This window comes from Magnolia sinica, chromosome 3, assembly GCF_029962835.1.
Source record: "Magnolia sinica isolate HGM2019 chromosome 3, MsV1, whole genome shotgun sequence".
In the NCBI taxonomy this organism is placed as follows: Eukaryota; Viridiplantae; Streptophyta; class Magnoliopsida; order Magnoliales; family Magnoliaceae; genus Magnolia; species Magnolia sinica.
This window is the reverse complement of record NC_080575.1, coordinates 100,263,766-100,277,613: the sequence shown is the minus strand read 5'-3', so window position 1 is coordinate 100,277,613 and position 13,848 is coordinate 100,263,766. Positions and strand designations below refer to the sequence as shown.

The following is a 13,848-nucleotide window of genomic DNA, read 5'->3' as shown; positions in this document are numbered from 1 at the left end:
GCAGTGGTGGTAGGCTCCCCACCTTAAGAAGTTGCTAATGAGGCTTTATTCTTCATCAAGCCACATTCACGCTGGCTAGGCTACCTTGATCTGTGTTTCCGCCCAATAAGCTCATAGTGGTCAGAATCATTCACACAAAGGCCCACCACCATAATGGACAAAGCTACAAACTACAAGGATTGGACAATCTTGTGGGGTTGCCTGTTGATGCTTGGGGAATATGAAACTCATGTTTATGCAGTCAGCTTGAAAAGAACAAAAAGCTCTTGCAGAAAATAAGATTTGAGATTCCAGATTATCAATTGATTTAATCCCTGCCATCCAACCCCAACAGAGAATGAAAATAAGACCTTACCTGTTGCATTATTGGCAAGTTTAAGGAAATAAAACCAGTGACCCATACAGCTTTGGGGGAAATGGTCCATCCACATGGTGGGCCATAAGATCAAACATCTCAAAAACACCCTGGATTCATACCACTTGCAGATTGATAAAGGGACTATACATATGAATAGTAAACAACTTGATATTTACTTTCAATAAAGAATTTTACATGAGGCCCTGACCTAAGCAGGAACAACAACCATTTACTAAAGCAGCAAAAACCCAAACTCTTTCCTTGGTGTTTTTACCTTTTACATATCATGGTTACAAAACCTGCCCTCCAAATCCAACAGCAGGAGAAGAGAAAGTAAAAAAAGAAGAAAAATAAATAAATAAATATGCCATTGCTGCAGAAATATGCAAGGAGTTGAATATGTGGGATGGAGCTCTTCAGCCATCTGATCACTACAAGTATTCACGGGTTTTTCATGGAGAATATGGGTTTTCGCTTTGGGAGACTTCTAGATGGGGAGGTAAGAGGCAGATAAAACTCCCTTCAGCTGATGGTGGTTCATCAGCTGGCCCTGGATCATCTGTAGCGTAGAGAGAAAAAGGATGAGAGAGAATGAAGGGGCTACTTTCCTAGAGAGTGATTTGATTCAAACCACCCCTCTTGATAGGGCCGCTGTCACATGCAGACCACCATCAGGAACCAATCATGTGCAAAGCCAACAAACTGGGAGGCGGCCCCCACATGTGCCTACTACACTGAAATTTAGGGTAGGATATTACACTAGATTGTCACATGCTTGTACACCAGCTCTCAAGTCCAACCTGTTGGACTATAAAAGTTATGGTTCACCAACTAGATAAATCCCAACCTCGGATGTGTGTACGACATCCAACCCGTCCAATAAGGATGGCCCCATAATGAGGATAATCTTGTGCAAAAAATTAGCCACGTCCGCTCATTAAGAGGACCACACTTGAATTTCATCATTTATCGATGGCTAAACATTGTTTTCTATGGTGTGGCCCACCTGATGAGTAGACTGGGCTGATTTTGCTGGGTGATCCTCTTGGTGGTGCATAACTATTGGAAGGGTTGGATATTTCTTGTACTTAATACATTAGAAGTTATCCACTAGGCGAACTGTAACTCATTGTCCAACCGCTTGAACTTGAGACCTCACCGTGTGTGTGTGTGCGCGCACGCACTTATAAAACAGTAGCGAAGCCACCAAGAGTTTGAAAATAATCCATTTTCCGTACCCACTCAGCATTACAATTTTGCCATAGTTTTAAGAAAGTGTCCCTCATATGGCCACAAAGCATGTTGCAAGTTGCAACCTTCGAAAACCAGCACCTGGGTAGTGTTTACAGCCCACCAAATCAGATTGTTCTCATATTTCACATATTCCAAGGAAACATTGTTTGGAGAGAATATTACGCCAAAACCACAGACTCAGCTAGCCTTGATTTTCGATCACTGGTGAGGGCATTTCAGTCATTGACACAGTGGATACAAAAATGTGTACTTTTAAGAACAAAAGGAAGCATACCAAAGAGAGACATGACGGATGGCCTTTTTGGTTTGTTATCCTTCTTCTTCAGTTCAGCTGCAGATGAGCACAAAAGAAGCTACGCATAAATAAAGATCATCAGCCCACAAGGAAAAATAAGCGTTAAAGAGCATAATAACAAAGAATGAATGAATATTCCTATTCTCTAACGATCATCATCATAATCATCTAATCCTTCCGGCAATTTGCTGTCAGCTTTTAAATGGTAGATTGGAAAATGTTCTACAACCATCTGCCCAAGAGACATCAGCACACCTCTTCTACTGGGGCTTTTGGAACCATCTATGGCAAAGGCTCACATTGACACCACTCACCTGCCAACATGGTCCAACCAAATATAGACCCTGAACCCAAGTATTACACAAAACACACCCCAAAGTGCAAGAAAGCAGAGCAGGGTCACATCGGGACAGTTGCTAAGCAAACCACTGAGAATGAAGGACCCAAACACATGAAGGGTCACGTTCAAGTAGTTGACTGCACGGAGTATCAGGGAAACTACTGATATATGATCAACAACATGCCAACACAGTTATGCCCCATACTCCACCTTAAGTCTACTGTTTTATGATGCACACAAAGGGGAATTTGTGAATGGTTGATGCCTAGAGCACTCAGCACCAAACAAGCCCGCTGAGCCATAGGTACCCAAGTTTGCACTGTGTACACTAATGTACCACCATCAGACTAAACACTCGAGTAGGCGGTTGCAAGGAATAGCAGACAGCCCGCTGATACATGTTTATCAAGCAGTCACTGAAATGCCAACACAAGCTTGCCCAAAACTGCACTTTAGGCTAACTACTGGGCATCATCCGAAAAGGGAAATTTGCAAACAGTTTAAGATCTCTAGCATGCAATGCCAAACAAGCTTGCCGGGCACGACATTTTTAGAGATCATTAACCAGCCAATAATCCTAAAATATAATTGAAAGTCTTTTTATTCCCAGAAACCAAATTCAATGGACAACCTACTAGCCAGCCAGAGGGGGCATATGCATTTCTTGGAGGATCTGGGATTATCAATGACTGCAATTTGATAATTGTTGTAAAAGAGAAGAAAAAATGCATGTCTATTTCTTCATACCATAAAGAGAGAGAGAGAGAGAGAGAGAGAGAGAGAGAGAGATACCCATCCCAGGCACTTGATGATCATTGACGATTTCAAAGTTCTTATAAGTGTAACCCACAAAGTTAATATCCTTTGATGAAAGCATCTGAAAGTGCAAAATGGAAGATAAAGATTCCCACATTTAGTCTGGGATTCCAGGCAGCCACCAGAAACAGTAGAATATGTAAAAAGAGATTTGCACTCCTTGCATTCTGTATACTACATATAACAGTACAACACAAATGCATCACCCCTTTTCTCAAATACTGATCATGCATGTTTGGGATCATATCCCACCGTTGTAGATGAAGCAGTGTCACAAGAACACTCCATTCTTGTAGGAATGTCCCTGTCAGTTGTCAACACTTGTTGGAGTATAGGAATTACAAAATGCAACAATGATTATGATGTAACAGAAACCATCAACTCGCAGATTCAGCAAACCAAAAAAGACCAATGGAGATCCAATTGTATCTGGTGTGTCACATAAAAAACGATCCGCGCTTGGTGTCAAGCTAATAAAGAGAAAAAATATATGGCACGATGATGCCATAACATTGAATAAAAACATAGTTAAGTAATGAGATGCAAAAATATGAGAACTACACCTTTCTCCAAGGGCCTGTTTTCGACGAAGTTTGAGTTTCGTTCTCAGACTGCAGAGAGTATCCATGGAAGAATAATAAGAATATTATAGTGAAAAACATAAGATGCCTAAGAGCAGGAACTGCACAATGAGAGAGAGAGAGAGAGAGTACCTCATCAAATTTCTCAAAATTTTGAGTATCCAGCTCATCATTGACCTCTGGAATAAATGCAGCCTCCATATGATATAGTCTGTCCCATTCAACACCTTGAAACCATGGGTGTGCCTGAAATTGGCAGAAGCATAAAACTGATAATTTGCTCGATAGGAGAATTGCTCACAACAAATCGAAAAACATAGAATAGAACACACCATACAACACCTTTATTTCACTGGCGCCTTTTCCTCCAAGTCTCTTTTCGACATTGCATAGGAGTTTGCTGATGAGATCTTTAGCTCCTGGAGATAGATTTGCTTCTTCAGGAAATTTTAAATGAGTTCTCCAATTTACAATCTGTACAAATTGAATGAAAAATGTGTAAGTGATGAACGTAAACGGTAATAATGATGATAATAGGAAATTTACCAGCATTCGCCTGTTCCTTTGCCAGTGTTGTAGTTGCTCCTGTTGTGTTCGCTTTGGGCGTCCATCATTTTGTGTAGCCTCAATATTGTTATTTCCAGTCGCAATATCTTTCTCATTTAAATTAGGAAAGCTACTGCAATCCAACGGTTTACAAAGCCCAAAATCTGACAGCTTCAAGTGACCATCTCTATCCAGTAACAAATTGTCAGGCTTGATATCTCTGAAAAATGTCACAAGAAAGATTTAAACCTTCTGATCAAGTCCAAGCTGATTATTCTTCAAAGCATCTCTATGATTCCATTGACACAATAAAGAACAAAAGTTAATCATCTACAAACCTATGAATGTAATTGTGCTTGTGGATAGACTCGACAGCCAGAACTGTTTCCCCAATATAGAATCTGGCCTCATCTTCTGTCAAGGTATCCTTCCTCATAAGTAAAGTCATCATATCTCCACCCGGTAAATACTCCATAATTAGGTATAGGAAGCCTTCATCTTGGAAAGAACAATAAAGTTTGACAATGCAATTGCTGTCAACCTCAGCAAGAAGATTCCTCTCTGCTTTAACATGTTCAACCTGAGCCAACAATTAAAAGCAAATCCAGAAATAAGAATAAAGAGACAATTTTTATACGATCTTCTAGTATGAAAGACAAACTTATATACCTGGCCTCTACGAAGCATCTCTGACTTCTTCAGCTTTTTCATTGCGTACACATGACCAGATGTCTTCTCCCTACAGATCCTAACCTGCATGATGGAAAGGCATTTAAAGTAAATAACCATAGATACTGTACTACTTATCCCCAAATTGCTGTGGAAAGGCTATGAAAATGATAACGATGACAGACACTGTGCTGTTACAAGAACAGCTGTGGTAGACAAATAAGTTCCCAGTGGCAGTGAGTCTTCATCATTAAACCATGACTTTTTGCACTTGTTATGGTCAAATTAATGGCTATTGACCAGAATGAGGTCCCTTGGTGTATGCTGTTTGTAGAGATAAATAGAATTTATGAACAATCAAGACAGTAATGTGGGGACATAGAACACCTGCTAAAACATTCGGAATTGAATTCCCCATATAAAAAAAGCCTCACAGCGAACACCTTTTGCTAAAACATTGGGAATAGAATTTTGCATCCCTACCAACGTGGGTAAATGAAATGTTTATCCTAGTTGCAAGGGCCCGAATTTCATGGAACATGAAGCACAACTTCGAAAGCTTGGAATTTACGTGTAGCCAAGACATAGCATTTGATGAGTCTTGTCCACCAACGCCTCTCTGGTGTAGTTTTTTGAGAATATTCCGAGTGCTGAACTGAAGGCCTTAGCTTCAGCATTGCAAGCATCTCCCATCCATACAAGACGCCAAATGTACATGGATGACAACCTGTTGTCTCTTAAGCCTGCAACCATTTGACAATACTGTTGTTACTTTCATTCAACAATCTTCAGCACAGGAAAGCACACATCGCTAAGTATGCAATCACTTCTCTCCTTCCAAATCTCACAACAATACACATGACGAATGCAAAAGGATTTTTCTGTGGGAATATATGTAACTTTCTGTGTGCGTGTGTATGGTTGTCATATACTCTTGTGGAGCACTGTAACATTTGCTTCAAGTTAATGTGTGTGTGTGTGTGTTATCTTTAGACAATACACAACACATCAAGTTGCCCTAGCCCTTTCTCCCTTTCTCTCATTTCCTTCTTCTCTTTCTTCTCTACATTTCTTCTTTATTTTAATTTTCTACTTGGTATCAGAGCGTCCGATCCGGGACCTGACCGCAACTTGCAGTAGTGGGGCCCACTGCTGAAGTCGTTCATATGCACGATTAGAGACAAATGCATTCTTTTTCTGGTGGTTCCCAGCTTCTGACTGACAAGTGGGTCTCTTCCTCTAGGCCTCATTCACTGCTCTTCTTCTTTTTTTTCTAGTTATTGATAAAAGTTTGTTGCCTCTTAAAAAAAATGCATTCTAAAGGTGCCAGTTCAGCTACTTCAGAAGCATTATGCCAAAACATGAAACGGAAGCTCAAATATCCAGATTACAACAAACCAATTACCACCACTGCAGTAAGAAAGTTCTTCATAACATGCCATTCTGACAGCCAAATAATTTTTTTGAGTGCCATACATTACCTTATGCTGCAGGTTTGGAGACTCCATCTAGTTGCTGTTCCATTACAAACAAAAAAGTTCTTGCTGCCCACACTGCAAGACAATTGGTCGTCGCCAATAGATGTTGATCCTACCGACTGGTAACACAACTATAATGTCCTGATTATAGTATGGAAAGTGTAACAAATACACCTTTCTTGTCTAAATATATACATAAATGAATAAAGACGTGCACATTGCAGATACAATTTTTTTAATATAAATGAATATGAGACATGAACATCCCACCAATCAGAGAAAGGCCAAACTTCCTTACACCAAATAAACATGAAGAATACTGGAAATAAAATGAAACGCCATTTTAATATAATTTACAATTAGACTGATATATACTTTACACAACTACAAGCATATCATCAGTGTGTGTACTGACATGGGTGTGTACTAACAAGCTAACCCAAAAAAAAAAACTACAAGCATATCATCAGTAAACTATTACGGAATTCAGGGCCCTATTCTTGTAATCCTTGTTTCCTAACAACTAGCATAATGTTTAAATATTATACATCTACACAGCAGTGCTATAATAACGTGTGGAATTTAAGGGTGAAGACTCCTGGCTAAGATATTCAGCAAGTCACAATGAAAATTTTAATGATCCACAAAACTTGGAAACCAACAAATTAACAGTTTTTACATTGAAACATACCTCACCAAAAGCACCCTTCCCTATCATTGTCAATAGTTCAAAATCATCCGCGCCCATTTTATGCCTCTGAAGGCGCATGTATTCAGTTTCCTTTTTCTCCAAGAATTTTATAAGATTATTTTGGTCTTCCTCAGACACATCAGCATCAGCCAGCTTCTTCTCTAGGGTACAGCGTCTGCTTGAAAACAAAGGAATGACCAAAAAGGTTAAAACAAAAGGTTACAACTTCAGGATGAGACATGGTATCAAGTTGCAGATGTTATTCATGACATGCTATCACCATCAGTGTAGAAAATATATTGGAATGTGGAGGAGTTAAGGGTGAAGACTCCTGGCTAAGATATTCAGCAAGTCACAATGAAAATTTTAATGATCCACAAAACTTGGAAACCAACAAATTAACAGTTTTTACATTGAAACATACCTCACCAAAAGCACCCTCCCTCCCTCTTCTGTCTTTTTTTTCTCTATCCTGTCTTCTCTCTCTCCCCATACGAATCGTCTTCTAACACCTGCCCATCAGTTGAGAACCCTTATTTGAACTATAGAGACAAAAGATTGGCCCAAAAGAGAACTCTTGTGGGCCACAACAATGGTCACAATCCTAAAACCTTGGGTTTCATGCATTGTAGCCAGCCTGCATTTTGAATCAGGCTTATTGTTGTATTTCACTTCATCCTAGTGACTTACACCGGATTAACGGGTTTGATAAAAGATACACGCGAAGGTAGGCTCACACACAAACCTATGGTCGGCACCATATCTCCATTGTTCCCCGTGGTGTGACCCACCTGAGTTGTTGAACTAGGTAATTTTTAGCCCCAGGGCCTAAAATCGAGTATAGAACCTGATGGACGGAGTGGATTTTATATTTATATATATATATAAAACTTAGTGGCCCATGGACTTTGGTGTTTTACGGCATTGCAATAAAATAAGTGTTGTAGAGGATTTCGGTCCTCTCCAAACTCTCTCCCACCAAAACAGTCTGTAACACCTAAGTAGCAAGTAGAACACCCAAGGTCTATGGGCCACCGTGTGGTGTATATAAACCCAATAACTCCATCAAGTGAGAACCCTTATTTGAATCATACACACAAAAGACCAACTCAATCCAATGGACCACACCTTAGTTGCAAGATCCTTCTAACTAGGTGCCACCCTGCTTCCTGCCTATTTATACTTGTTTACATTTTGAAGAGACGATTCCCTGCTCCCACTCCCACACCAGAATTTGTTTCCGCTTCTCTTGACAGTTAGTGCAACCATAGTTCATACCAATGTGAACAATGTAAAACTGCTCCTAAAAACTTTTAAGTTCACATGGTGTGGCCCATTTGATATTTAGATCAGGTTGATTTCTATATTTTCACTTCAACTTGGTGAGTTAAAACTGATAAACGGGTTTGATGAAAAATACACACCATGTTGAACCCGCATGCAAATATGTGGTTGGCATCCCTTTCCAACTGTTCCCTACATTATGTCCTCCCACCTAACTATTGGATCAGGCTAGTTGTGTACATTCCCTTCATCCTAGTGGCTCACACCTAATGAATGGATTTGAAAAAAAGATAAACATCATGGTGACCCCAGACACAAACCTATGCTTGGTGTCTCATCCCCATTGCTCCCTGTTTTTTGTAACACACCTAAGTTGTGGATTGGAATGAGTTTTTGGTCCCAATTCTATCATCGAGGAAGGCACCTAATAGACCGAGTGGATTTCAAATATACAAGGTGACCCCTAACATGCCTGGGTGTTTTAAGTGTTGTAGGAGACAGGTGCTCTCTCTCTCTCTCTCTCTCTCTCTCTCTCTCTCTCTTTTTTTTTTTCTCTCTCTCTCTCTCTCTCTCTCTCTCTCTCTCTCTCTCTCTCTCTCTCTCTCTCTCTCTCTCTCTCTCTCTCTCTCTCTCTCTCTCTCTCTCTCTCTCTCTCTCTCTCTCTCTCTCTCTCTCTCTCTCTCTCTCTAGCATAAGTTTCTTGCTACGGATCTAATAGAATATGGTCCAGAATAGGGACGATTTTGATAATCAGACCACTCAGCCTGTGGGCCCCAGTGGGCACCGACACACGTTGGATTCGAGTCACGACAGAGACAAGACGAACTCCCCTCTAAGACTGAAATCTTCTACAGCTCATGTTTTGTGCAGTGCATAAAAACACCCAAGCTTTGTGGGGTCCATGTTGTATACGTAAATTCAACTAGGGTCATCAGGTGAGAACATTACTTGAAAGCCACATGCAAAAGGTAGGCCCAATTAAAAATTCATATGGCCCACACTAATGGGAACAGCGTAAAATTGCTCGCAAAACCACTCACGTAGTGTGGCCTGCCTGAGTTTTGTATTAGGCTGATTTTTATATTTTCTATTCATCCTGATAAGTTATACCTAATTAACAGGTTTGATGTAAGATACACACTATGGTGACCCCACATTCAAACATATGGTTGGCAACCATCCCAATTGTTCCAAGTGGTGTGGCCCATCTAAGTTGTACATCCAACCGAGTTTTGGCCTAATGGCCTAACATCGAGGATAGAACTAGATAGATGCAGTGGATTTTACATATACAACATGGTGGGCCCCACAGACTTTGGTGTCTTATTCAATGCATAAAACAAGTGTCACAAGAGATTCCAAAGTTCGTGTAGAAAGAGAAGAGAGAGAGAGAGAGAGAGAGAGAGAGAGAGATCAGAATCGTCTACAACACATGCTTCACAACACATAAAATACCAAAGCTTGTGGAGCCCACCTCGATGTATATGTAAAATCCATACCGTTCATCATGTTATTCCGTCAACTTTATAATATGGGGCAAAAAAATCAGCGATATCCAAAACTCAAGTGGGACACACTATAGAGCGGTGGGGATGGGATGCCAACCATTGGTTTGCCTATGAGGCCACTATGGTGTGTGCCTTTCATTAAACCCATTTATATGTGTAACTCACCAAGATGAAGTGAAAATACAAAAATAAACATGATCCAAATATTGGGCTGATCTTTTGTACATACAGTTAAAATACTAGTTCCCACCTGATGGACGGAGTGGATTTACATATAAAACATGCTCGACCGCATAGAGCCTTGGTGTTTCATGCTGCTGCATAAAATAATTGTTTTAGACAATCTAGGTCAGAGAGAGAGAGACAGAAGAGAGAGGTATGGAGAGAAATATGGAAGAGAAATGGGAAGTGGAATCTAAGAGGCTTGCCCTGCTCTTTTCAGTCAAAACTAAAAGAGGTAGCAGGTTCCATCCGCACTGTTGGAATCACTAGAGAAAGGGGCTTTTCATTCACATGTAGCTCCCATGCGCTCCAATTCGCAAGGGAGCACTCCTGCAATGTGATAAATATAAATAAATAAACAACATTTGACCTGCCAAAAATCCACATTCGGATAAAATTTAAAATCAAATAAGTTTGCATCAGGAGCTTTTTATCTCTCTCTCACCTCCACCATGAGGTTTATATGTGTGTGTGTGCGCACGTGCGTGCATGCGTGTGTGTGTGTGTGTGTATTTTTAAGGGTTTATTGAAAACATGCAAAAAGATCAGCCCCAAGACCTTGAAGAGGTGTAAATATGTAAATATAGAGACGTAGTTAGCAGAAAGAAATCAAAGTTTCTAAAGATAAATAAATAAGCAACATTCACTAAAACTATGAAATATAAGATGCACAATTTGAGATTTTGACAAGAGAAGGAAGAAATGTGCTTCTATGCATAAATGATGGCATTCACCAAGAAATGAGCGAGCTATGGGTATAAACTACCGAAAAGAGTGCCTGAGGCCTATGTTACCCAGTACAGCATTTACGATAAGATATAGAGTGTCACTGTGTCAGACACAAATGCCACTCCCATTCCTCAGGTTCTGAGACATTTCTGTTTCCAAATAGTCATTTTTATGCATGTCTATTAGAAGCAAACTGTTTAGCTATTAGCCTTGATAAAGAAAGAATATGCAGAGAATTTTAGCATAGGCAAATCTCTAACCCTTGATTAAGTGTATTTGTCTTTGTTTTTTTTTTTTTTTTTAAATGACGTCGGGGTGTTCCCGCTTCAATTTGAGGCGAGACTATTCCCTGCAGATGCACTCAATCACCCACAACCACGTGCATCATGTATTGTCTTTGGTATTTCACAATAAAATTGTTGATTGTGAAAACAAGGACCTGGCCTGCCCTTCGAATCAGCCAAATCTTTGAAGAGGATTTTAGATATTCTATAAGGTGTGGGCAATGGGCACTTCCAATGTAGCAAAGCCAGATCAATAGCAGGAGACTTGGAAATTTTCCGAGTTGTCCTTTGAGATACTACGCGCTACGGCAAAGTTGCATTTAGGGCGGCTGACGTAAATTTGCATTTGTGGTTTTAAATTTCCTTATCAGTCAAATGAAAATTCCGCCATCATCATCTAAGCCTTATCCAGCTAATTGGGTGTTGGCTACACATAAAAATTAGGTCTCCACCAAAAATAAATTAATTAATTAAGTCACAGCAACCCAATGACACAGGATGAAGAATGTGAGTCTAGAAGTCATACCGCTCCTTCCGCTCCTGCAAGTTCTTCATCTGCTCTTTGTAGTGGTTCTCTATATACTGCTTCGCCGCCGCAACCCTCTGCTTCGTGACATTCGAAGTTGCATCCTCGCTCATGGGCGGCTTCCCGCCTTCGTTTGCATCACTTGTTCCCTCCTTCTTCCTCGATGCTGACCGCATCTTATCTCGAGGCTGAAACTTATGAAACCAACTCCTTGCTGAATCCATCCCCACAAAAAACAAACTATCAACAGCTACAGAAAACCCACATTCTCATCAAATCCATTTCCTTTCTCACAAACAACCCGAAAAAAAATAATAATAAATAAATAAATAAAATTTCCTCTCACTAGCCAATCCCAATTCAACTACTTAAAAAACCAAATCCTCGTGAAACTCATTTCCTTCTCTCACCACAAGAGAATTCGCAATCTGCTCCACAACCTATCTCAATCCAACCACTTGAAAATCCCAAATTCTGATAAAATTATTATCCTCCTCTCAAAGACCCACCTCAATTCCATCAAAACAATACCAGATTTAAAAATAAAAAACAAACAATAAACCTCTCTTTTCTCAGTCCTTCAAAACAACTGAAAACGAATTCAATTTCTTCCTCCCCATAAAACTCTTCTAAACCCTAATTTTGTTCACCAAGGACAACGCTTCAATACCAAACAAAATCAAAATCTGAAAATTTTCAAAAATTCAACAAAATACTAAACTATGCAACGAATCGGATTTCAAAAGAAATCAAATCCGTTCCCCAACTTCCAAAACCTAAATCTCAATCGTCAATGCTTCAACATCCAAATGCAACAAACAAAAAAAAAACCCTAAAATTTCCGAAATACAACAAAAATCCCATACTTTATACAATTCTACAACTACAGCAGCAGCGAAACCAATCAAAATCCAATCCGTTTGAAATTCGCAGATTCAGTTGACGAATTCCTATACGATTCGATCTGCAACAACCGCGGAAGGGGCGTATGAATCCAAAAACCCAAAAAATGCAGGAAATATCCTTTCAAGAACCCTAGACCCTAATCCAGGGAATTCTCCCTCGAATCTGGACCAAAACCGAACCTGGAAACATCTTAGAATTCGTCGAGGAATTCGGATTGCCGCGCGAATCCGATGGATGGGGATCGACCCGAAAAGCTAAAAGGGATTGAAATCGAACAAAAGCCCGCCATTTCCGTTTCTCGTTACAGAAAACGCAAAGAAAAAAAACGACCTTTTGCCCTTTGTCAGAAAAACTGCCGTGTGCGTACGTCACGGCTTGATAAACTGTGGAAACTACTACATTGTCGACGTCGCAAGCAATTTCGTCAATCCAAACCATCCAGATAGTCTTCCGATTCCTGGGCCTGTTTGGGAGCGTGGATTTGGAACCCCCTGGATTCGCCCCCCAGGATTGGAAAACCTTAAGATTTGCAATCCTCACTGTGTATTTGGTACCCTGGAGTGTGAATCAACTTTAATCCAAAAATACATATTTTTACAGGGTTTTCAATTTTATTACTAAATCAATTTTAATATCTCTAATCAGTAAGATATATAATTTTTGACACCGGTTGTGATAAGCCCACTGAAATATATGTTTTGTCCAAAAATGATGAAGTTCCAAGTTCGGATCATGTCTAAGTGATTGACTAACAATTTTTAATCATTGATTAATATTAACAATGTTTGGTTAATGCTGGACAATATTTGGACGATGTTAATTTACATGGACAATATTTTGATGGTGTTAATCATCATTAGTGGGCCATGTGCCCAATAGAATGATAGTGTACAATGATACACATGTCACACCTGAAATTATTGAAACGATTTTAAGTGTAATCCAAGTTCAAACTATAGATTTTGCAACCCCCAATTACTTTATCCGCCAAACAATCAAAGGATTTGAAACCCCCTCCAATCCCCTCCCTCCAATCCACAATGCCAAACAACCCTAATAAGACTAAGGATGAAAATTATACCTAAGTTTCATTTTATGATTTTTTATAAAATTTTCATTCGATGGACACCTATTGGATGGTTAGGATACTTCCATTGAGTCAGATTTCTGATTCATCTACGATTGACCACATGATCTTGATGGTACGAGGTTGTGCCCTTGTGTTCCCCATGCCACATGTACGACTATGAGTTGCATGCTTTTCGTAGTAGTGCAAAACGCACACGGTAGTTTCTATGTTTTCTTTCGTTCTCTCCGCCCGGATTAGCAGAAAATGGCGCGGTATTTTCGAGTCATGTTGG

The 13,848-nt window shown here is 39.9% G+C and overlaps 1 protein-coding gene across 4 annotated transcripts; it reads right to left on the bottom strand.

Annotated features, from left to right (window-relative positions):
- Nucleotides 1-381: 381 nt before the first annotated feature.
- Nucleotides 382-12,910, bottom strand: LOC131240407 (uncharacterized). Of its 4 annotated transcripts, none has more exons than XM_058238621.1 (11): nt 12,667-12,910; nt 11,582-11,795; nt 7,029-7,203; nt 4,860-4,943; nt 4,529-4,770; nt 3,987-4,410; nt 3,777-3,890; nt 3,627-3,674; nt 3,040-3,124; nt 1,887-1,943; nt 382-917 (listed from the first exon to the last, which is right to left on the bottom strand). In XM_058238621.1, exons 1-11 carry the CDS (start codon nt 12,674-12,676, stop codon nt 811-813), a joined length of 1,560 nt encoding a protein of 519 aa, XP_058094604.1. In that variant the 5' UTR covers nt 12,677-12,910; the 3' UTR covers nt 382-810. The 4 variants fall into 4 exon arrangements, with proteins under 4 accessions (XP_058094604.1, XP_058094605.1, XP_058094607.1 ...); XM_058238622.1 differs by having other exon boundaries at nt 3,987-4,118; nt 4,191-4,410; nt 11,582-12,830; XM_058238623.1 differs by lacking the exon at nt 382-917 and adding an exon at nt 924-1,813 and having other exon boundaries at nt 11,582-12,837.
- Nucleotides 12,911-13,848: the final 938 nt, after the last annotated feature.